General features: G+C 46.1%; 2 protein-coding genes across 3 annotated transcripts; both read left to right on the top strand.

Annotated features, from left to right (window-relative positions):
* Positions 1-313: 313 nt before the first annotated feature.
* Positions 314-9540, top strand: LOC101164092 (coxsackievirus and adenovirus receptor homolog). 2 transcript variants are annotated; one of them, XM_004078425.4, is made up of 7 exons: positions 315-451; positions 5028-5402; positions 5481-5741; positions 6498-6585; positions 6966-7005; positions 7388-7500; positions 8962-9540. In XM_004078425.4, the coding sequence occupies exons 1-7, from the start codon at positions 400-402 to the stop codon at positions 9017-9019; spliced, it is 987 nt and encodes a 328-aa protein (XP_004078473.1). In that variant the 5' UTR covers positions 315-399; the 3' UTR covers positions 9020-9540. The 2 variants fall into 2 exon arrangements, with proteins under 2 accessions (XP_078789795.1, XP_004078473.1); XM_078933669.1 differs by lacking the exons at positions 6498-6585; positions 6966-7005; positions 7388-7500; positions 8962-9540 and having other exon boundaries at positions 314-451; positions 5481-6234.
* A 1237-nt stretch (positions 9541-10777) lies between these two features.
* On the top strand, positions 10778-24958 carry LOC101163689 (metaxin-1). The gene is made up of 8 exons (XM_004078423.5): positions 10778-10918; positions 19320-19389; positions 19465-19544; positions 21678-21770; positions 21868-22050; positions 23530-23606; positions 24094-24251; positions 24413-24958. Exons 1-8 carry the CDS (start codon positions 10838-10840, stop codon positions 24637-24639), a joined length of 969 nt encoding a protein of 322 aa, XP_004078471.1. The 5' UTR covers positions 10778-10837; the 3' UTR covers positions 24640-24958.
* Positions 24959-25442: the final 484 nt, after the last annotated feature.

The raw sequence follows: 25442 nt of genomic DNA, 5'->3' as shown, positions 1-25442 counted from the left end.
CCCTCCATCCAGTTTGAGTCTTTCCCTGCGTGTGGATCCTTTCCCACAGCTCACATGGTTTTCTGGATCTTTTGAGCTGAAGCTTTTATCAAATGGCTTTCACTAAAATGTTTTGATCTCTTAAACAGTTTGTGCTACTTCTTTTATTTATTTTTGTGCATTTTTTAAAGACTGAAAGCTTCTGAGCATGAATCTCCTCTCATAGTCAGTCAGGAATGAAAACCTTAAGCATTGAGAGTTTTGACTCCAAAACTGAAATGATGAAAGAAAACTTCCTGTATAGAAAGACAGACGGAAGTTTGAGTCACAATAGGCGTTTGTGTTGGTATTTTTAAAGCGTGCCTCACAGATTTCTTCATCTTTGCTCAGAGGTTCAGCTCTGAGGAGGAGCAGGGAAGAATGCAGGTCCAGCAGCTGGTGATTGTCTGGAGCTTCAAGGTTCTCCTGGCAGGTAGGACCAACATCCGTTCAGAAACCATTACTGTTGTTATCAGAGACACAAAACGGAGAATCTCTTTCTGGAAATCTTCCTGTTCAGAGCTGAGCAGGGACATTCACTGAGGGAAGTATGACCGATCTGGACACGCACCTTCATGTCTGATCTCTGTTCACATCTGTCCTCAGACGGGAGACTTGAGACTTCCAGGTGCAGTAAGTTAGACAGAGATAGATAGAGTACCTTATTAATCCAGAGGGAACTTGCACATCCATCTATTGCTCCACAATATACACAATACATTCAATATTAGGTTCATGAAAAGACATTTAAAAAATATTTAAAAGTTATTAATAGTCATAAAACATAAAAATAGACGAACTCACTAAAAACAGAGTAAAAAGTATGAGAGCAATAAAAGTAATAAAAGTGGTAAAAGTAGATGCCTGTTTAGTTACTCCTCCTCATGCCCCCTCCCTCCCAGCGGCATTGAACAGTCTCATTGCACTCGGTGCAAAGGAGTTCACGAGTCTTTCTGTAGAGAATGCCAGAGGTGGTCGCTGAATGCCCCCCTCTGGTCAGCGAAGAGTCCGTGTAGGGGATGATGAGTGTTCTTCATCATGTGGTCCAGTTTGAACAGCATCCTCCGCTCTGCCACCACCTCCACTGTCTCCAGGTTCCGCCCCACCACACAGCCTGCCCTCCTGATCAGACAATTCCATTTTTTTATGTCCCTTTTGTCCCCCCCCCAACACACCACTGGGCACTGAAAACAACAGACTTCTGAAACATAAAAAGGAGTTCTGAGCAGACATTAAAAGAGGTGAGTTTTTAGGAAGAACAACCTGCTCTGCCCCTTCCTGTATGCAGTCCCTGTTTGCAGACCAGTTCAGCTTCTTGTCCTAGAGGACTCCAAGGGATTTGTAGTTTTCCACCACCTCCACCTCTGCTCCATCGATGATGGTGAACCGCCGCAGAGGTTCAACCCACAAAGACCAATTTCAGTTGTCGTGGTGGTGTTCAGGTGGAGGCAGTTTCGTGCACAAAGGAGTGAAACCACATGGAGGCACACTATCCAGCGTTTCGATGTGTGCGTCCAAAGTTTGAGGAAATTCAGAGGAATGACACAAATCTGTTAAATACTACAATGGGGTGTTTTTTTTGTTTTTGGGTGGGTGGAGTGATAAATCAAAACCCAACTTTACTTTGACCCGTTCAGCTTTTGGCCCGTTGTTGAGGTGGGCGGGCTACACTCCGGTCAATGTGTCGTTAGACCCTCAGGAGTCGTACAGGTGATGTCAGAAATGCTGTCTGTGCAGAGGCGGACGTAGCAGTTTGGGGGCCCTGGGCCAGCAATAACATGGGGCCCTCTGCAGCATTTTTCCTTTGAACCCTGTAGGTTTAAACATTTGTCAGACAAGGTCTTCACTTTTAGACAGCAAAAATGTCAAGAATCCAAACGCTTTAAAAGCTTTTAAAAACTGAAATCACGTTTGAATGTTGATCAAGCGTATTTCATTTACTTTATTTTCCTTGAGACAAAAATGTATCAAATTTGATCATTTGTTACCAATTCACTTTCTAGAAAGAACAAATAAGGATTTTGTGTCTTTTCTTTAATTTTTCAGTTTTTCTTCCCAGATGTCTACTGAATAACTAATAAACATCTACTGTCTGCTGGACATCTCAGACAACTTTATTGTGTTTCTATCTACTACTAGTGTTCTAAAAATGATATTTTTTACTGGGCAGCATTGGCTCAGGCAGTAGAGTTGCCTGAGCAACTGTTGGTAGGGGAAGTGTAGAAATGCATTTACCACAATAGATTCTAATCTACACCAATGTTGTCAAAGCTATATTTGACAGTCAAAGAAGAAAAAGGATGGAGGAAGGATGGCGCAGCAGCAGGAGGATCGTACTTAACTCACTTATTTGGGTGTGTTTTATTTTGAAAGGAACCGGTGTGCGGTTCTGTTAAAGTGAAAGCAGTTAAAATATATCGAAAAAATAAAACACTTGAATTATTGTAAATGATATAAAGCTGCATTTTATATACATCCACAGAAACCAAAGAAATGTGTTTTTCTGAACAGGGAAGTGGGACTTTCAGGCTCTCTTTAGGTTTTAGTCAGTTAGAAACTCATCATGGATCTTTGTGAGAGCAGCAGAACCAAAGGGGACACAGACTGCAGAATGGTTGGAACCAGCTGTGACCTTAGAAGGTGTTCAGATAAACTGAAGATAAACTGAACTCTGTAATTATTTCATTCCTGATAAAATGCTTAAAAAAGTCGGACGTCTGAAAATGTCCCTAGATCAGACGTCTAGATGTGTAGCAGACCTGCACTATTGGTAGACCTCTATGGAGTAACGAAATAAATGTCCAGAAGACATTTCAGTCAGCTCATGTAAGAGAGGCCGACTCAGTTTCTACATTCAAAGTTAGACTTATAACATTCCTCTTTGGACAGGCTTATTGTCAGACTAGTTAGTATTCAGAGATTATTTAACTTAATGTTAATTTGTTTAAATTAAACTTAATAATAACTATTTGTTTTAAAAGGCTGCTAGAAGTTGAAGCTGGGGTAACTATGGTCCACTGGGGTTCTGTCCTCTTTTCTCTTTTACTTCTACCCTTCCTCTCTTCTCTGTTTTTGATCATCATTTATCATTTAGTTCTCCATGTCTCAGTTTGGTGCAGTGATTCATGTATTGTCCCTCGTTCCCTCTTTCCCCTCCTGGGGAGTGGGAGTGCTTCCAGGCTCCAGTTGGCTCATCCGTGCTCCAGTTCCTGACCGTTTACCTCGCCTTTGCTCCCGCTCCTACACCTGGCTGTGGATCCTGCCTCTGGCTCATCTCTGGCTCGTCTCTGCTCTGTACCTGACCGAGTACCTCGTCTCTGCTCCTGCTCCTACACCTGGCTGTGGTTCCTGTCTCCGGCTCGACTCGCGCCTTTGACTGTCCCCACAACCACGGCTGGATGAAGCTCGTCTGCTGGACTTTAAATATGTAGTTGTAGATTTAGATAAGTTAATTCTTCTCTAAGATTTCTGGTAAATCGCCTGTCCGTCCTGGGGGAGGATCCCTCCTTCATGTGGGCACCCCTGAGGTTTCTTCGTTTTTTCCGGAATCCGTTTTTTTTGGGAGTTTTTCCTTACCGCGAAGGGGGGTCTAAGGGCAGGGATGCCAGTCAGTTTGTTAGTTCATTTTAGTATTTTCCTATTGAACTCTTTGTATTCATGATCCTTTTGAGTTCATGTTTTACTTCGAAGCCCATCGAGACGACTGTTGTTGTGATTTTGGGCTATACAAATAAAATTGAATTGAATTGAAAAGACATCTATAATAGATGTATGTTAGTTATCTAATAGACCTCTTGTGTTTACAACATGCTAGGCATGATTTTTCAGGATTTAAAAATAAATCTATTCCTCAGAGGAATCCTCCACATCAGTGACTGACCGTTCTCAGTAAACGGGCTCGCTGCAGTGGGATCTCCCTGGTCTGGCTTTTTTTCTAGATCTGGGGGGGTCCTGTGGTAATCTATTCTGTAGACTTGAGTGGGAGGGTCACTGAGGTGGAGATGTCCCCAAAATATTGTTTCCCCCACTTCAGGACAAAGCCAGATTTCTACATTGCATCACTTTATCATCCTTCTTATCAAACTTTTTGTGTGTGTGTGTGTGGGGGGGGTTGTCGGCATTGTGCGGGTTTAAAAACAAAATAGTTGTTTGTCTTGTCCTTTTGTTTTTAAATTTGTCTATGTTTTTGTGTGTAGCACTTTGAGTAGCTTCATTTGCTACACACATAAAGTTTAATTTGATTTGATTTGATTTGATTTGATTTGATTTGATTTGATTTGATGATGGGACCGCGATGCGATCCTCTGTGGGAAAGTCGTCTGCTAGAGACTTAAACTCTAAATGTGTGAAAAGCCTCCATGAGACCAAATCTATCAGATACGTGATGCGAATCTACTACTGCAGACATTGAAGAAAAGACTTGGTTTAGGTCTGTAACAGACGTGTCCACCGGGTAAAGAAACCAAAACACTTGAATGACGGAACAAAATAAAAAGAAATATTCTCAAAATGACCATTTTCTGCCGCTCCCTTTGTTTTTCTGTCCCTCTTCTCATTCCTGACTTTCTTTATCTTCATTTCTTTGACTCTTTTCTTCATTTTCCTCTTTTTTCCTCCCTGCTCAATAGTTTTATTATTGTTTCAGGAACATGTTAGAAACAATGTTTTCTATTGTTTTCTCCTCTTTTGATTGACAGCATAATGACGATGACCATTCGCATACAGACAACCATCTTCATCTTAACGTCTCTCCTCATCAACGCCAAAGTTGCTGTTGATGGAATAGTCCATTGCTGCAGAGGGACGGGGGTCTCTTTTACATGAGCAGACTAATTCAGAGGTTTAGGTTTTTAATGACACAATAATAAAGGGCGTGGAAATCATTTTAGAGACTTTTTTAAGTGTTCAACTTGGAGCCCCAAAAGGGTGAGGGGGCCCATGGGAATCACCCAATGGTTAGTCTGCCCCTGTATCTGTGGTTTGAACCCTTTATCATTCTCTCTCTGCAGGAGCAGAAAAACCAACAATCACATATCCATTCACTAAAACCTGTGCAGCTGAAGGGTCCACTGTCCTCCTGCCCTGCAGCTTCACTCCATCAACAGAAGTCATCGGAGTAGAAGGAAAAGATCCACGGAAGATCGTCAGAGTCCTCTGGTGCAGAAAACATCCCATCTGTCAAGGAGCCACTCCTTCAGTGTTTGACAGTGAAGCCCCAGACACAGATTCTAGTTTTCAGTACCTGGGAGACAAGAAGGGAAACTGTACTTTACAGATCACAAACATTCAGCTGGAAGATGCAGAAACGTATCGCTTCAGGATGGAAGCTGAAGATCCTGCTGGACATTTCACCAACAGAACAGGAGTGACAGTCAGAGTAGAAGGTAGGAGCGGCACGTCCAAAGTGTGTCACAAATCCTCTTCAGTCCTTCAGAAAAACTAATTCAAACTGTCATTTTCAGAAAATCCTCTCATGAGCGTAACAGGAAGTAACGGCTCAGAGGTCAGAGGTCAGACAGTTTCCCTTCAGTGCACCACTTCATCCTGCACCTTTCATGGTGTCAGCATCACCTGGTTGAAAGATGATCACGCCCTCCCAGAGACTGGCCCCACCCTTCATCTGGGCCCCCTGACTGCAAAGGATTCTGGGAACTACAGCTGTGCTCTGGGGACCAAAAGGCGGTCGGGTCTGTTCAGGCTGCAGGTGGAGGCTGACTCTGCAGGTGGGGGTGTCAAAGCTATTAATATTTTAGGATTTTTCCTGTTGGAGGAAACCAAAGACAGATCCAGTAAAGTTTGTTTCATCGCTTTAAGCTCTGTCAAAGTAAATTCTGTTTGTCTGCATCAGAGTCTGCATCTGTCAACGTTTACTCTTCATTATGGATTTGTGTCGGACAGACTCAGGACTATTCTATGGTGCAGTTCAGCGCCTAATCTATTGCGCATCAAAACCGTAAAACCGCTTATCAAAATATATAAATTGAGAACTAAAACCCCTAATTTACAACCAAAATATTTAACCCAAAGTGCAATCATGTTTCTTAGGTGCCGATTTGTTTTCTCACTATTCTGAAATCGTCTTTTAAGTTGCACTTTTATATTTTGCAGTTGCAATTCTAAAATCTGTAATATCAGCGACACGCCCATCAAGCTGAGAGGAGGCGGGACATCCCCGACATCCAGTAGCTCATTGGCTACTGAATGACTCCGAGTCTTACGTCAACATACCTGCAAGAGAAGGAAAGGTTTTCATAAGTTTGGTTGCAAATTCTGGGTTTTGGGTCTCAATTTATGGATTTTGATTTGCGGATTTTGGGTTTTGATTTGCGGTTTTACGGTTTTGAAGTGCAATTCATTAGCCGCTGAATTGACACCATACCAGATACAAGGACATGTTCAGGAAGCTGAAGGACAGATAAGTTTCCATCCATGTGGATTCCTTTTGCTGAACCATCAACCATCAGATGTTTATTCCACAGGAGGAACGTCTCACGTGATCCTCGCTGTGGTGCTCGCCGTCCTGCTGGTTGGCATCGCTCTCATTGTGCTCTTCTTCCTCATTAAAAGGTACCTGATCTCATTTCAGTCCAGCAGAAGAACATTCAGAAGGAAAGCACTGAAGGACATTGATGATGGAGCTGCAGACGGAGACATTGGGACAAATTTGTTTTCTTTTTCATTACTTACAACTGCATTTATTTTTCTTTTGGGCATTTTTTAAAAAACTCTTTTAAACTTCCTAAGTTTAAAAATCAGCAGAGCCTGATCACATGTAAAGTAGGAAGACGACGTTCAATGAAAAACTCACAGGTTTTTCTGATTACATAAGATTTTAGACCAAAAACTATCTGAAGTAAAAAGTCACTTTAGTGATATTTCATTCAGAAACACTTGGGAGTGTAATCATGTCGTTGATGATTGTTTAGTAACAGCATATTTAACCACAGGAGGCGAGCAGCTGAAAGACAGAGCGCCGTAGAAAGACAGGTGAGTATTTTTTTACCTTGTCTTTATTTATGCTAACAGTGACAGAAACCTGTTAACAAGTTTTATCTATAAAAAAAAAATTCAAAATTAAACAATAAAAAACAGTTCTTCCTCACAGACACACTTTCCAAAATAAAGTGCTGTAAAGTTGAATGAAGTCAGAAAAGAAACACTTTTGTGACACAAATTAAATGTTTCTTTCATTACAAAAGTTGAATACAGAAAGCTTTTATTCATATTTCAAACTGACGAAATGTTATTAATCTTGTGGAAACCAATCCCTGCTATGATGATTGGAGAATATCAGTGATGCTCCGCCTACCTGTCCCGTCCGCCACATGAAGCTGTTCTTGGTTTTTGTGTCTTCCTGCTGTGGTTGCAGCGCAGTGTTGGGGTTCTGCCGTCTGGAAATAGAGGAGCAGCTCAAAGAACCGACCCAAACACGGAGGATGTCAGCTACGCCGCCATTCACTTTAAAGCAAGCAACCCCAGCAGGTAGGTGTCATGTGACCACGGTGGTCTTCTGGTGTCATGTGACCACGGTGGTCTTCTGGTGTCATGTGACCACGGTGGTCCTCTGGTGTCATGTGACCACCGTGGTCTTCTGGTGTCATGTGACCACCGTGGTCTTCTGGTGTCATGTGACCACCGTGGTCCTCTGGTGTCATGTGACCACCGTGGTCTTCTGGTGTCATGTGACCACCGTGGTCTTCTGGTGTCATGTGACCACCGTGGTCTTCTGGTGTCATGTGACCACCGTGGTCTTCTGGTGTCATGTGACCACCGTGGTCTTCTGGTGTCATGTGACCACCATGGTCCTCTGGTGTCATGTGACCACCGTGGTCTTCTGGTGTCATGTGACCACCGTGGTCTTCTGGTGTCATGTGACCACCGTGGTCTTCTGGTGTCATGTGACCACCGTGGTCTTCTGGTGTCATGTGACCACCGTGGTCTTCTGGTGTCATGTGACCACCGTGGTCCTCTGGTGTCATGTGACCACGGTGGTCCTCTGGTGTCATGTGACCACGGTGGTCTTCTGGTGTCATGTGACCACGGTGGTCTTCTGGTGTCATGTGACCACCGTGGTCTTCTGGTGTCATGTGACCACCGTGGTCCTCTGGTGTCATGTGACCACCGTGGTCTTCTGGTGTCATGTGACCACCGTGGTCTTCTGGTGTCATGTGACCACCGTGGTCTTCTGGTGTCATGTGACCACCGTGGTCCTCTGGTGTCATGTGACCACGGTGGTCTTCTGGTGTCATGTGACCACGGTGGTCCTCTGGTGTCATGTGACCACCGTAGTCTTCTGGTGTCATGTGACCACGGTGGTCTTCTGGTGTCATGTGACCACCGTGGTCTTCTGGTGTCATGTGACCACCGTGGTCCTCTGGTGTCATGTGACCACGGTGGTCCTCTGGTGTCATGTGACCACCGTGGTCTTCTGGTGTCATGTGACCACCGTGGTCTTCTGGTGTCATGTGACCACCGTGGTCCTCTGGTGTCATGTGACCACCGTGGTCTTCTGGTGTCATGTGACCACGGTGGTCTTCTGGTGTCATGTGACCACCGTGGTCTTCTGGTGTCATGTGACCACCGTGGTCCTCTGGTGTCATGTGACCACCGTGGTCCTCTGGTGTCATGTGACCACGGTGGTCCTCTGGTGTCATGTGACCACCGTGGTCTTCTGGTGTCATGTGACCACCGTGGTCTTCTGGTGTCATGTGACCGCCATGGTCAAATCAAATCAAACTTTATTTATAAATTACCGCTTCTCATGGTCCTGGTGTCGTGTGACCACCATGGTCCTCTGTCATGGCTTTCAGCAGATGATTTGTTCATGAGCTCAGGTTAAGGCTCAGGCTGAACCTTTTCAGAAATCTCTGAAGAGTTTAGGGTTCACGGCAGCCACAGATGGACGAATCAGACGAGCCTTCAGTGTTTCTGTGCTTCTTTCAGAGAGGTGCAGTCGGATGCAGATGATGTGGTCTACTCCGCAGTGGTCAGTCGAGGTTGATGACAAATCCTGCAGAGTGTCAGAACAAGAGCACAGGGAGACGCCGCTGGATGCTCCGCCCCCTGAGAGTTGGTGTCTCTGTGCGTATAACCTCAAAGCTGCAGCTTCAGCATCTCATCTGTGACCTTCAGCAGTTCATGACCACAAACAAAAGAGTCTCTTCACACCAGAGGAGGCGTCTAAGAAGGTGAAGCTCTGGTCCTCATCAGTCTTTGAGCTCCTGGAGCAAAAAGGTCACAGAAGCTCCTTTAGTTTGTGCAGACAGTGTGGTTATTCAGGGATGTCTGAGGATGAACTTTCAACAAACAGTTTTTAAAGATAGTTTGTGGATTTTTTTGACCATAAATAATTTTCTTTTCTTCAGCTTTTACTCTGTCTCGACTGTCTATCTAAAAGTTTCTGTAATTTATTCTTTTTTTTACATGCTTTTACTTCTTTAAAACATATCTGTGAGTTTGTTGCTGAATTGGTGTTTTTGTGCATTTTGACACAAAATAATCAATAAAGACAATCTGATTGTTCTGCTTTGGTCTGTTTTCTGTCCCAATAGTTGGGGATTTTTTATAGTAAATTTTTGATCAAACTGTACTTTTTTCAGTCACAACTTGAATATATTTGTCCAGTTATTGTTTTTTATTGCATGGACTCCATTTGTTCTGGTGATGCTCATCATTTCTGCTGGTATCGTCAGAAAACTCCATTGAACAGTAAATCTCTGCATCACAAAGGTTTTGGTCATCAAACGTCCCACAGTCAGCTCAGCTTTGGGTTTAGAGCATCAATCAAACATTTCAAAGATTTGAATGCATTTAATTATGTGGAGGTTAAATTTGCTGCTTGTTGAGCAGCAGTGATAGAAATCTATGTCTGTTTAAGACAAAATGTGACGGATAAGGAGCAAAGAACTGGTGTTTAGGAGAGAAAAAAACAAAGTTAAATATCTTTTGAGTATTTGCCAACTCCAATTTGAAACTATCAGCACAAACTCAACTTAAAATTTTATGTTTGTCAGCAAATACTTAGTTTCTAATGTTAAGTTGTGATGACTTCAGCCTCTCCTTCAGGACATTTCTAAAGTAATTTTACTCTGACTGCAGTAGGGTGCATCAGGTAACCCTTGTGCTATCCTAGGCACTTTAACGTTGGGAGTAGGGTCATCTAGACCCACTAGACAGTGCTCTGAACCTTTTTTCTTCAATGATTTGTGATCTTCACTGGTGTCCATGGATTACATGAAATCTTTCCACCTTTATCCACCTTTGTCATGGTAGGGAGAACATGTCAATGGAAGGGGGGGGTCATATAAGATAGTACAAGGGTTAAACACTATTCTTGTCTTTGTGTACGATGATTTGTGCTTGAGCTTTGAGGAAGGAAAAAAGAGGAAGTGTCTCAACGGGTTCCTGCTGAGAAGTCAGACGGTCTGATGACAGAAGTCCAACTTTCATCAGCGAAACGCTCATATTGACACAGCGGTTTGAAAACTTCCACTTTTTTGTATCCGTACACCATTTATGGATGTTTTTGAAAGAAAACAGTTTCACACTTATTTTTTTGTAAAAAAAAAAAAAGGAACGTAATAAAATACTACTAATAAGAATCATAATAATAATTGTCTTTATAAAGTATCTCTAGAAATGATGCAACTTTCTGAGCATTATGGAAATATAAAGCCGCTCGTGGCTTTAACCCCTCGGTCTGAAAAGTCTATTTTTTTTTTTTTTTTTTTGGTTTGATGGGAATATTTTATTTTGACAGGAGCTTTATTTTGACTGCGCTTTTCTCTTCCGGTGCAGGAGGTCACCATTCGAGACAAACATGGCGGCGCCCGACGAGCTCTTTTGCTGGGAAGGAGACTGGGGTCTGCCGTCTGTCAGCACCGACTGTCTGGTGGTTCTGGTGAGTATCCGCCCCCACCGGTTCGACTCGGTTCGGTCCGGTTCGTTTGTACCGTTGCTCCACGGCCACATTTCCGCAGAAACGCCCCGAAGAAGCTCAGTTCTACGGCTAATCAATAAGCGGGAAACAGCAGCACGAAGCCAACCAGCGATTGTTTTTAGTTATTGTTGTTTTAGGGAAACTGACGCCTGGCGTGACGTAACGACGTGACAGGCGACGTGCAATACAGAATTTAGCACATTTTGATGAATCACGTGGTCCCCTGTCTGAACCACGCGCGTCATATGCTGACAGACAGCTGAAGCCAAGAATGACCGGAAGTTGTGGAGCTGAGAGGATTCAGGCTCCAGAGCCCAGATGCTCCACCAGCGGAGGAACATCTGGCGGTTCAGGTCTCCGCCGTTCCTCCTGGAGGCCGGAGGAGGTTTTTCCCGCGGAAGATCATCTCTGCAGCTTCATTCGGTCATTTCCACCGGGTTTCCAGTTTAGAATCCGGCTCTTCTTTGTGGTGGAGCTCCTCATCAGATCTCAGAGCTTTTTTTAAAATCTCGGATCTTTAGCAATAAACAGCATTTTGGATCTAGAGCAGGGGTCGGGAACCTTTTTGGCCAAGAGAGCCATAAACGCCACATATTTTGAAATGTAATTTCGAAAGAGCCATTCAATAATGTGGTGTCCCTTTCCCACACGGAGGCACGGAGACTTAACCTCTTTTAAGGTTCTTTATTCTGGTTACTGCAGACCGCAACAAACGCCGTACAATTAATTCATCAACTCCTGAATCTCTCCCGCCGAGACGAGAGCGCTTCTCCCAACTTTATATTCCCCCCCTCCTGCTCCAGCCCTCCCATTTCCCTTATTTGGCCCATGGCTGAACACCATTGGTCCAAATTACCTAATAACAGGCTGAGCGACAGAACTGAGAGCCAATCAGATGCGTTCAATGAACTTCAGAACTTTCAACGCGGCCCAACAGCCGCTCAGTCCGCGACGATATGTTTAAAACTAAAAATACAAATGAATGTGTGCATTTTATTTAATTTCAACATTTTTAAAGGACAATAAGTCTGTGGATTCTTTTTAATAACATTGTTATTCTGTTGCTGATAAATGATGAATATTTCTCGTGGTAGTTTTGCTGATGGTCTAGTCTGGTTTACGTGGTGAGTTTCTGCTTCATGCAGGCGTTGAGACTTTAAACGTGATCTTAGGTCTGAATGTTCTGTAGATGTGAGACAGACTGATCACATGCAGACGTGGAGCCAGACACACTCAGGCTGCAGTGAGTGACGGGCAGCAGGTTTTACGTTTTTACAATCCCTGCGCGATTCACCTGCTGTCCCCACAACACCTCACCCCCCCCCCCCCCCTCTGCTTTCTCCCTCACACATCCCGTCCCCGCATCTGCGCGCTCTTTCTCAGAGACGGGAGCGCGCAGTTTTAGGCACGTCAATTCACAGGTTTCCAGTTGGTACAAACTCTGTGAAATAATAGATAATAGTAACTGATAGCGCTGGCGCAGATTTTTCTCTCTAAGCACCGCTACGACTGCGCGCTTCTGGCATCGCATCGCGCCCGAGAAGGACTGGTCTAATGAAAAAAAAAGTATAATAAAAAAGATTTGTCTGCGAGCCACATGTGACCATCAAAAGAGCCATATATGGCTCGCGAGCCATAGGTTCCCGACCCCTGATCTAGAGGGATCAGACTGGTTCTTTCAGAATAAAAGTCCTCAGAGACTCCAACAGCATCATGACTGAGGAAGCAGACGACACGACCGTCCTCGGCCTCATCAGAGGAGGGGACGGGTCCGCAGACAGAGACCTGGTGAACGGCGAGGACAACCACCTTGGTCGTGGACTGCAGAAGGAAAGCACCGCCACATCAGCCACTCATCATCAACGGGACTGTGGTGGAGCGGACCGACTGCCACCGGTTCCTGGGTCTGCAGATCACTAACAGCCTCAGCTGGGAAAGAAACACCGTTGCCACGGTGATGAAAGCCCAGCAGAGGCTGGACCCATCGCAGGACCCTCACACCAGGAGGGGGCTTGTGGAAAGCGTCCTCACCAGAGGACTGACGGCCTGGTTTGGAAACGCCCCCATAAAAGAGAAGAAGAGGCTGCAGAGGGTCACCAACACAGCTGGAAAAGTCATCGGCTGCAACCTGCCATCCATGGAGACCATCGATAGAGGAGGAGAGTGACAAAGATCATCAGAGACAGACACCCCTCCCCTGCCCACGCACTGATCCAGTGTGTGGACTCAGGTCACGACCTCAGACGCCGCAGGCCTGAAAGCATCCATGAACACGCCACACGCTTCCACAGCAGCCAATCAGAATGCTGGAACAGGACATCAGAGGGAAAACTGGACTGGATCACATGACATGCCGTTCAGACAGGACGCTAAGTGCAACAAACTATGAACTCCACATGTGCAATAATTCCTCTGAATAGGTTAGGACGCCGCATTATTCATATTTACTCATATTTATATTTTATACTTTGTACTTTTGCATTTTTCCTTATTTTATTTATTTTAAATTTTAGTTCTTTCTATATTTAGCCGGACATGAAAGATGCCAAAGAAAAAGTCAGATGTACCACATGTGCAAACGGCAATAAAACCTTGAACTAGACTGAAAGATGATCAACACATCGCTCTTTGACTGAAGGACCAACCTCTGAAGTTCTGTCTCCACCATGTTTTCACATTTTTCCCGCTGAGAAAAAGCTTCAAACACACAAAGCTTCAGACACACAGACCTGTACAATGTTGTCCTGTTGCTTTGATGAGCACAAAGGATTGTGGGACTGCATGGTGGCGTCCTCTCAGGCTGGAAGGTCTGGGTTTCCCTCTGTTGAAAAAACCTTCTTTCCATTTGATTTTCATGAATTTGAAGACGTTCTACCGAGTAAAAGCTCTTTCAAAAATGAATCTCTTTGTTTTTGTCTCATGAATTCTGATCAGGATCAGATTTACAGGGGAGTCATGTATGACTAAAATCCTCTAACAGACATGTTCCCCGGATTTTCTGCAGAAGGTTTACATGTAACTCCGCACATGACCACCAGAGGGCAGCAAAGCCTCTTTACAGGAACCCATTTCTTTCTTTTTTCTTTTCTTTTTTTAGTCTCGTTGAGATCGTTTTTTTTCCTCTTCATGACGTTAATTCTCAGGATTTTTCCATGTTTGCATCCCATAATTTTTTTTGGCATATTTCTACACAAAATGATTCAAGTTTCAATTCAAAAAGTTACAGTTTGGATTCTTAAATCCCACTTTCTTTCTCACATAAACATCTGCCACACGGTTTGAAAGAATATAAATTCTGGAAGTTGGCATGGGATGCATAAAAACAGACAAACCTGATCCGTTATTCTGAGTATTCATGGATGGTGGGTCTGCATGTTTCCTGTCTTCCTGAAAGTAAAAGGAAACATTTCTCCTCCAGCCATCTTCTCTAAGATCTCCTTAGTCAGTCAGAAACTCTGATTCATCCAAAGAAGTTCTGGGAAAGAGCAGTGGAAGCTGGACTGAGGTCAGAAGTTTGATTTCCTGCAGAGACGGAGCGGCCCAGATGTTTGAGGATGAGGATGCTCTGCAGGAGGAGGTGAATTTGACAGAGAGGAGCTGTGGTTGGGATGAGGAAGAAGGATGGAGGTGTTCCCACAGCTGGACAGAGGGGGGGGGGGTGTTGGTGTGGAGGGGGAGGGGGAGGTGGGACTCCATCAGCTTTCTGTGGGGATGGACAGACGAGGAGGACCAAAGAGGACATGAGGGAGGAGGATGCAGAGGAGTGGGGTGGATGGAGATGTTTCACTGTGGCGCCCCCTACAGGGAGCAGCAGGAACAGAATGTCCTCATTTTTATCCTTTTTGTTTTATTTCTTTTCTGCTGGTTTATTGATTCTTCAGTTTTTAGTCTTGCATTTATTTTTTTGTAGCATTTAGCTCCTCATTTATTATCATTTCTGTCAGGGACGGGCAGATATCAGTTTTTCCAGCTGATAACCGATACTGAAGTGTCTACAGTAACACAAAGTTTAGATTTTCTTTTTGTGTCTTTATTAGAGACACACAACTGGACAATCACATCATTCTTTTTTAACATACAGCAAATGATCTCATAGGAAAAAGTATCACTTTTATATAAATATATCTGTAAGCATTCAGATCATTTAGTGAATGTTGGACATAACTGTGAATCAACAACATGTATCCCATCAAAAATAACACGTATTTTAAACCATCAGGTTCTGACTGTAAACAGAAGTATACGTTTAAAAAATAAAGTGTTTATGAAAACAGTCAGAAGAATATCGGTAGATTTTTTTAATATTGGACTGATAAACTCAAGTTATCCAAATATTGGCACCGATATGCGGCCCATCCTTAATTTCTGTAACATAGCTTCATATTTCTTTGCTAACACGACCTTTTCAGACGTGTTCATTTGATAAATGATTATTTTTCTTATACTACGCGTCATGTTTACTGTTCTGTCAGCACTTTGCCTGCAGCTGATTTAGCGCTGTTCTGTTTCCATGGCAACTGGTCTCATCCTCCTCCTGTTTGAATCCTTCAGAGACGGACGCCGTTCTTCAGACCTTTTTTTTGCTGAGCAGCTGTTTTCATGTTTACAGGGGTCTTTGGAACCCGGAAATGTTCTTGGATCCTTTAATTTTCTTTGAAAATTAGAGAAGCTCATAAAAATGTAATACAGTTTTTCTCCCTTTGATGAAATATTTCAGTTTTTGAATTAGAAAATATCAGCTCAATAAGTTGGAAGGTTGTTCTGCTCATGAATGAAGACCAATTTAAACGAGTTAGGAACTCCAGCTGCGTAAAGCTGGTAGAACCGCTCCAGAAACGTCTTTTCTATGTCGGATGTTTGCATTGAATTATTTTCCGACATTCTAGTTTTGTTTTTGTTTTTTATATGGAAGCTGTTTGGCGGTAGAACCGGTTCCTGTCGTTCCTGCAGCCGCAGCAGGCAGGGGAGGTTTTTGTGGTGGGAAACCGGGAGTGGTGGAGATGCTGGCTGCAGCCGGAGACCACCCGGGACTTCTGCAGACAGTTACCACGGCTGGTGGGGGTCTGGGGGGCCAGGGGGGGGGGGGGGGGGTGCTGCAAGCCTTCCTGCATGCGACGCTAACCTGCCTGAACAATGTTGGTGTTGGACTGAGACTGGGCGAGCAGACAGCAGAGCATGCTGGGTAACGTCCGGGGTGGGTGGGGTTTCCTGCAGCAGCACCAAACCCCATCCTTCCAGTCTGGAGTGCTGCAGTTCCTCACATGACCACTGGAGGCAGACATTCATGTAGATCAGTGTTTTTGAGCCGCGGCTCACTTTAACTTTGACCAAAGTCCCGCGGCTCACCAGCATCTGTAGTCTGTATTGATCTACAGTCCCTCCATGATCTCATGTGCATTTTTGTGATAATTGTGGCAGAAAAAGCTGGAAGTTTCAGCTGTTTTTTTTAAAAAGATGTAATAAAAGTTAGTTTTCTGTAATAATTTTTAACTAAATTATTAGACATTTTACCCTGGTAGTTGTTTTTCCCTTCACTTTATTAACATGTAATTTTAGGTAACCTCACAAAAAAACAAATATATTCTTTCTAAATAGTGATTTATTCATGTTTTCTGTAGCTCCACAAAAAGTGAACATGTTGAAGTTTTATTAGTTTTTCTTTTGTCTAAATCAAAGATGAAGTCTTTGAAAAATTTAGCAAAAATGTTTTATTTCTTTTTAGATGATTAAATTGTTTCAATTGAGTTGAATTGTGTCTTTTTCACCTTAATGCTGTTTCTTAAATGTTGTTACTGCTTCTTCTTAAGTGTATCATATAAAAGAATCCATCCAGCTTGTTTGGATGAACACAGAGCTGATATCCTGCAGATGTTTCTAGATCAGTTATGAGGGTCATTTCCCACGGTTCACCTGTGTGCCGCAGCACACTGCTTGAAAACACTGATGTAAAGAGTCCAACTTCCTGGTGGAGAAATCTCTGATGTCTATTGTTTTCTACTCTGGTTTACTTTTATCAGCATTATTTAAAGGCACGCTCGTTTGATTGACAGGTGGGTGGGATCAGAAATCTTGGGTCCAGCTATTGTTGAAGGGCCAGAAGGCGGGGCTTAGGTGCAGGCGAGTGGAGCAGACCCGTCAAAATAAAAGTAGCCTCTCAGCTGGTCTACAGCTTCATAATGAGGCCCTTTCTTCTGGAAATGAGGCGTAAACGTCACGTGACATCACGGCGTGAATCAAACACGCCATGATGTCATGGAAGCAGGTTTGTCGGCACGAGCCTTTAGTGAGGAGAATGCCAGGCCTCTCAGAGGGATGTACGATGTGCTGACGGCGCCTCATCGTCTTGTTTTTCCACTGTGAAGCCTGTTGTCCCGCCTTGAATCGTCCTCCATGTTTTTTTTTTTTGGGGTGGGGGTCTCGGTTTCAGATGGAGCTCTTTGTGACCCGTGGTACCTGGCCAGCGTTCTCCCATGATGCCAGAAGAGCTCTCCACTGTTCTTCTTATCCTTGATAACTTGGGTTTTTTATTTTCCACACAACCTCTGAGCTGAAAACTGGATCTCTGCAAACAAACATCAGGATCTGAACAACAACCAGGTTAACGAAACCAACAAAGACAGCAGCGTCTTCATGCCTGAAAGAGTCTTCAGTCTCTGCAGGGATGACACACACACACCTATACACACACTCACACACAGACACACACACACCTATACACACACTCACACACAGACACACACACACCTATACACACACTCACACACAGACACACACTCACACACAGACACACACACACCTATACACACACTCACACACAGACACACACACACACCTATACACACACTCACACACAGACACACACACACCTATACACACACTCACACACCTATACACACACTCACACACAGACACACACACACCTATACACACACTCACACACAGGCACACACACACCTATACACACACTCACACACAGACACACACACACACCTATACACACACTCACACACAGACACACACACACCTATACACACACTCACACACCTATACACACACTCACACACTGACACACACTCACACACACATCAGAACAGGACCACTATTCATGAATCCACTGTGTTCTGATTAGGAAAACTTTATGAAAAAATGAATACTTTAATCGGAGGTCTTTATATTCCCCAGTTGAGCATCAATGCAGACTGTGCATGTGGGCGGGCGCCCGTGGTGCAGTGGTACAGCGGTCGACCTCCAATCGTAATATTGCAGGGCCGATTCCCGCCCGTGTGTTGAAGTGTCCTTGGGCAAGACACTGAACCCCAGAGCCCCCAGTAGTCAGTGGATTTGGCATTAACGTCTTTTTACAGGAAGACGGCCTTTAAAGGATTGTTTAACGTTAATAAAATGTTCAACTTTTTCTACAAAATCAATGTGACATAAACTCTGCAAGATGTTCAAATTTCACACTGTTTCCTGTTTGACACACAGTGTGAGCGCTTGGAGCCTCTGGAAAAGCACAGAAATATCCCATCCATCATTATTATTATGATGATTATTATTATTATTGGTATTAATATTGAGGCCTGGAGCCGCATCACACTGTCAGACTTTAGCTTCTGGAATCCTCTTTCAAAACTCTGGAGTCTGATGACGTTCAGGTGTCACACCCTGACTTTCAAAACTCTTTTTTTGTTGTTGTCTTGAACGGTTTTGGTCCCAAAGAAAATGAGCGTTTGAGGCCGACTGAACGCCGCCGCGGTCCGTTCAGCCCCACGAGTCCACAAACATCCACACGGCTGCTTTTGTGAGGAAAGTTCTCCTCATGTTTCCGTCTGTAAAAGCGATGCTTTCCTCAGAAGGACTGAGTCACCTGGATCTTTAGCCAAAACCTAGTCCTGCTGCCCCCCCCCCGTTTGTCTGACCCTGACCAGCAGCACCTCCAGACGCACAAAACTGCAACACAACAGGCTCCATGAGATTCTCTGTTGGTGAGGCTTTCCACTGATCAACCATCGGTCTCTGACTCCAGAACCCACAGAGCTGCAGGTTCTGGTAGAAAATCCACCTCAGAGGATTTGTTTCCATCAAAAATGAAGAATTATTTGGTGTTACCTCCAGACTGCCCCCCCCCCCAGCATCCCAGCCTAATTCATGCTACATCAGACCCTCGACGGGGGTCCATTATCCCCGAAAGCAAACAAAAAACCAGCTCAAATGGGTCTTAACCAATAAAGTTCTAATGATTAGGAAAATAATCACATTTTCTCCCAACAGCCTCTCTTTTCCGTTTATAAAGGTGTATTTTTGTCTTTTCTCCGCCTTTCATTCGTCTGCTTCCTGATCCGCTTTTGTCCTCCGTCTTCAGGCCTACGCTCAGTTCGCTGGAGCTCCTCTCAAAGTCCGGAAGATCTGCAACCCCTGGAGGAGTCCGAGCGGTGAGGAGGCGCGCCCCTCCCTCTGCACACCTCTCTGCGCTCCTCCGCTCATCCCTCTCTCTCTTTGTTTGGAAGGTTCCCTTCCTGCGTTCAGGACCAGCCAGAAGGAAACCTTGTCTCGGACCTCTGACATCATCATCCATCTCCGGAAACAGGTAAGCCCCGCCTCCTTCCCCATTGCGTTTTAAAGGGAATGCATTGGCTGCCTAGCAACTGGTTCATGTTGGAGGGGTTTGCATGGGTTGCTGTGGTAAAATGAACATTTACTTTAAGGTTGAGACTCCAAACTTTGTGCGTGTATTCAACTATCCCTGTCTTGGAAAAAACTTTATGGTTGCTATGGATAATTTCTCTCATGGGGGGCGCAGTTCACCTTCTTTGTTCCAAAACACCCCAAACGTCACAGTCAGCAGTCATTCAGAGCGGCTTCCTGCTTTGATTTGTTTAAACCTCACGGACAAATCTGCTGAACCTGGGATTCTGGAAAAGAGCTGGCTCCAAATTCAGACGTTCTGCGGGGAAAAGTCTCCGGTATGACCTCAGCCGCGTCTCAGGAGGCCGCCGCGCGGTGAAGGCTCTGCAGCCGACTGGAAAAGCTCATTAAACGACGGGGAGCAGCAGGCGGGGGCGCATTCCTGCACCGCTGACGGTTCCCCACCAGGCTGAGCGGAGGGAGGGCTGCAGAGCCGGACCTTCATGCCGTCAAAGACTCAAGTTCACACGGTTGTTTGACCGTCTGTTTCCTCCAGATCCACGCAGAAGAGCACAGGACTCCACGTGAAAACTGACTTTAGCTCCTGACATGGGAGGGGTCAAATAATGTCCACATAAAACGTTTTTTGTTCCATGGAAAACTGCAGTGATGGTGTTAGCTTCAGGTGCTGTGATGCGTTCATGGTCCTCCTGGACGTTCGGTCAAAGCAGAACCTGACCTGCAAGACAAAAGTGCTCTCAGCCGGTTTCACCTGCCTGTCATTCTCAGATCTTTAACCTAAAGTCCCGCTGCCGCGTTCCCGGCGCTCTTTTAATGATGATGCAGCTGTTTTCAGCCAAAATCTAAAAACCTTTTCTACGACCTAGTTTCTGCAGAGCGGCAGGCGCTCATCAGAAATTCACCTCTCTGAGTTGTGGGCAGGACTGTTGGCCCGGGGTAGATGTGCCTGTGCAGATTTCCCATCATCCCTCTGTTTACGCTCTGTCATCCACTAGCTTATAGCCCCCCCCCCCCCCCCCCCCAACCTAACCTTAGCGGTGCATCAAACATGGCGAGCATTTTCCAGTTTGGATCCAGATTCCAGCTCAGACGAGGAAAACAAAGACGTTCACGGATCTATCTTGCTGACGTACCAGAAGGGGGCGGGGCCTGTGGCTTGCCGTAGTAGCTTCGACGTCCCAAATACGACCTTTTGCAATGGAATTTGTCTGCTCCTGATTCGGTACAATTTAAATAAAGAAATCCCCAGAAATGCAGTTTTGAGCTGAATTTTCTTCATCCATCTCTTCAATCCAGAGAAAAATGCCAGAAGGACACGATTTTCATAGAGCGGTTCTTTAAATGAGCATTTCTGAAATAATTCCGCTTAAATCACAGATTTATAGTTTTAAATCGGTTTGTTTTGGAGTTAGAATGAGTCCAGATTGTCCATTAAGTTGTTGCATCATCCTGCACTTTTCTCATTGGGGGTTCATAAAGTAGTGAAGCTGGAGGCTTAAAACGCCGTTTTCCTTCGTCTTTAGACGTCATCATTTGCTGCAGACTGAAACTATTAGCTTTCTCACATGATGCAGAGGTGACACAAACTTTCCTGAAGTCTTTGGGCGGGCGCGTGGACACGCCCCCCTTGGTTTATTCTGACTGGACACGCCCCCCCTTGCTGCTCCTGTCAGTGAAAATCCGCTTCAACACGGAAAAATCCCTTCCTGGTTTGTTCCAGAAAGTGTGAAGGAAAACCGCAGAGACTGGGCGCGAGCGGCGCGCTCATAAATCTGCTTCCCGCGTGTCTCCACGCCGTCATTCAGCAGCTGGAAGGCATTAGGCGCACAAACCGCCGCCGCGGGAGCTCTGGCTGCAGCCTTCGCCTCCTCTCCTGAGCTCACTTTGCCGCCGCTTGGCGCCTCGGCTCACACGTGTCCTCTGCCTCAGGTGCGTGTCCGCTCTGATGTTTCCATCACCGTGAACATGCCAGTAAACCGCTGCAGCCACGAGGAAACATGCTAACGGTTTCCATGGTAACCTGCTCACCTGACCCGCATGAACTGGAGTCAAAAACAGTTTTTCTTTTGTCCAGAAATTCAACGCTGACTATGATCTTTCAGCCAAGGAGGGGGCCGACAGCCTGGCCTTCATCTCCCTGATGGATGAGAAACTCAAGCCGGCTCTGGTGAGGCTTCCTCTTCATCTTCCTCCTCCTCATCTTCTTCCTCTCTGACCTCCTGGACCTGTCGGTGAACCTCAGATCTGATGTCCGGTTCTTGTAGATCTACACGTTCTGGATCGAGCCAAAGAACTACGTGGACGTGACTCGCCGCTGGTTCGCCGAACACATGCCGTTCCCCCTCAACTTCTTCCTGCCGGGACGGATGCAGAGCCAGCAGCTGGAGAAGCTGCGGCTGCTGCAGGGAGACGAGCGTCTGGAGGCCGGAGAGGAGCTGGAGAAGGAGGTGAGAGGTCGCCAGAGGTCAGCTCCAAGCAGACCTGGAGGTGCAAACACAAGTTCTTCTGAAACTTCAGGTTTAGACAAAAGTCTTTCCTGCTGAAAACTAACAGAGGAAGTTTCTCTCCACTGAAGGAGTGAATAACATATATAATGACAATAAGAGTCTTGGAAAGCTTCAAAGAAGAATATATGAAGTAAAAAAAAAGATAAATGGGCTTCATGCAGAAACCAAACAAGTGTGGAGGCCTTAAGAATGAAGGAATGAATGGAACCAGACAAAGTTGGTTTACTTCTGTAGTAAAGTTTTCCCCCTTTTGATTGTAAACTGGCTTCAAACAGGAAGTCAGAGTGTTGCTGCATGGCTCAAACACTGGAATGTTCTGGAGGAAACTCTGGATCTAGAAGCTTTCAAACAAACCTCCAGCAGAACTGAAGACGTTCACTTTGACAGATTCTGGCTCTGATTCAGACTCGCTGCTGGAAGCGGATTTTTCCGCGTGGTGACCTGCAGAAAGTCCTCGTCTGCGTCAGCTGACGGAAAACCTGCTGCCCCCCCACATGGCTCCAGTTTGAATGGGGCTCTGGTCTCCATGTGCCGCCGCTGGGGAGGAGGGGGCACATTGTGGGAGGCGAAGATTGGGCCTTCATACTAGATTTCTGCTGCTGAGGAGTGGAGGTCAAAGGTTAAACGGCGCTCAGGGACTTGGTTTGAATTGGTTATTCCTGCCAGTGGAAACCTCCAGAACAGCAAGTCAGAATGAACCAAAGTTTCCTGTGGAGGTTTAAAGGGTTGGCAGATCAGGACGTCTGAACGGCAGCACTGCTGCTGGGAGGAAGTCCCCTTCTGGGAGGTTTCAGCCTCAAACGCTGGACAACCAGCAGCCGGTTGACGTCAGCGCTGGGCGGGTTCTTTGTTCTTTGCCTAAAGCAGAACACGTTTATTTTGGCTGGAACCAGACGCAGAGCTCCGCTCTGATTGGTGGTCGTGGTTTGAGGAGAACATGTATCCTTGAGCCTCAAAGATGAGACCTGCTGTTTTTCTACGTTCCTCTTCTGAGGGTCCAGGAACGGGTGTCGATTCAGGTCCAAGTCGTTGGACGGAGACATTCCCTCACTAAGCTCCCAGACGAGACGCGTCCCTGGAACCACCAGGGCCAGTGTGGCGTTTACTGTCTTGCTCAAGTACACTTTGACACATGGGTGGGCAAGGTGGGAATCAAACCCGCAACCTTCTGATCAGATTGGCGGCGTTGACTGTCAGATTAAAAAACTCAGAAAACAAATCTCCCCGTCTGAACAGATCCACGCTGAAAGCTCCCCGTCCAGGGGTCATGTGACCACAGGCTCGCTCTATCTGAGCTCACCTTTACGGGTTTCAAACCTGTTCCAGTTCCAGCCGCATCTCTGAGGCCGACCTTCTGTCCGGCTCTCCTACAGGAACTAAACCAGCTTCTCCTCTGTGTGTCTCTGTTTTCTTCTTCAGTTGTATCGTGACGCCACCGAGTGTTTGAACCTGCTGTCCCAACGACTCGGCTCCCAGAAGTTCTTCTTCGGGGACTCGTAAGTTCCTCCACGTTCAGACCAAGTCTCTACCGCTGACTGACTTGAGTGTGACGTCATCACACGGTTTACCATCGGCTCCAACCAGAAGATGGCATGATAATGTCGCCGCCATGTTGGAGCCAAAGATCGCCAGTCTGAGTCATCTGACCAATCAGGAGTGAGAGCTTGTTGGAAGGCCACACCCCCACCACTTGAAAGCAGGCTTCACATAATCTGTCAATCAAATGTTTTGTTGGCTCCGCCTACTTTGATAGAGGCATCCGATTGGTCAGTTTATCACTTGAAAAACAAAATGCAGAGGAAAAAATCCCGTTAATTTCTCTATAGACGTCTTTGGGATTCTGGCTCCTCGGAGCCAGCAGGTACTTCCTGTTTGGAATGCTGGGGGGGAGGGGCGACTTAGTCCAGTTCTCAGATAGTCTGCTGACCTCTTGACCTCCTCCGACCGGGGTCCCCCTCATCCTACCTGCTCTCTCCTTTGCAGGCCTTCCTCTCTGGACGCCTACGTGTTCGGCCATTTGGCGCCGATCCTGAGGTGCAAGCTGCCGAACGGGAAGCTGCAGCAGCATCTGAAATCCCTGGACAACCTGGCCAACTTCTGCAGCAACATCCTGCTGCTGTACTTCCCCAGAGACGGGCGAGGTGAGGCCCGCTGGAGTCTGTGACCTCATGTAAACACTGACTGTGGACAGATGGGAGTGTTGGAAGGAGCAGATGTGTTTGGATCCCCGAACATTTCAGCTCCTCCTGTCTCGCTGACCCTCTGATCATCTCAGCAGCCCTCCTTCCTGTTTCCTCCTCAGACGGCTGCAGTCAGAAGTCGCCCCCCCAGCCGGACGCTGGAGACTTCGACAACGTCCCCAGCAAGCGGCGAAAGCAGCTGCTCTCCGCTGTGGTGGCCCTGGGCGCCATGCTGGGCTACGCCCTCCTCACCGGCATAGTGTCCATCCAGCACGTCCAGCAGGAGGCGCTGGAGGAGCCGCCCGACCTGGAGGACATGGGGTCCCACGAAGAGGAAGGGGACGGCTGAGGACGCAGGCCGTCCCGGGACTCGAACCTTTCAGGACAGACAGAGTTTAGTGTTACGCCACTGGAAGGAGCTGTGAGGGAGACGCATCCGGGAGCCTCCGGGCGGCAGGAGGAGGAGCAGGTGCATCCCAGGAGGTCGTCCCAGGAGGGTTTGTGTTTCTGTGGAGAAACTTCACACGCCTCTGTTTGGGTCTTAAAGTTTGTGCTTTTTAATTTAAGTTTGAGTTTTTCAGCAGAAGCTGGATTTTCTGCTCTCTGCTGAAACTGTGTCTGAAGAAAATAAAGAGAAGTTTGAATCTGTGGTGGTTTGATGGTTGAAATCCAGGATCAGTGGCTTCATATTCAGATGTTTCTCTGCGAGCATGAAGAAAACACACACACGCCCCCCACCCGTCCCGAGCGGGTCTGGACGCCTGGGGAGGTACAGCTGCACATGACGCCACCCCTCAGGAATCCCCGCCGTGTCCCGCTCTGCTGCCCGTCCTAACGAGGCGATCTGGAAGCAGTTTGTGGGTCGCTCCTTTGTTCTGGTGCCGTTCAGACGTTCGCTTAGAGCTGAAGTCCAGAGAGGAGGAGGGAGGGGGTTACCTGCGGGTCAAGGTTACCACGGTGACGGTCTGGAAGTGGAAACAAACTGTGGAGGAGGGATGAGGTTATCTTTAAGAAACTGTGGTTCTGGACCTCTGGCATTCATCTGGACCTCTCCGGTCCCACAAACCTGAACCGCTTTTCTCAGATCGGTGCCCAAAACCTGTAGACGTACGTCTGTGACCGGTTCCTTTAGCACTGGGTTCTGGGGAATCA

This window comes from Oryzias latipes, chromosome 16 (assembly GCF_053564925.1).
Source record: "Oryzias latipes strain Hd-rR chromosome 16, Olatipes_Hd-rR_3.1".
NCBI classification, from domain to species: Eukaryota; Metazoa; Chordata; class Actinopteri; order Beloniformes; family Adrianichthyidae; genus Oryzias; species Oryzias latipes.
Note: the sequence above shows the minus strand (reverse complement) of the source record. Positions and strands in the feature narration are given on the sequence as shown.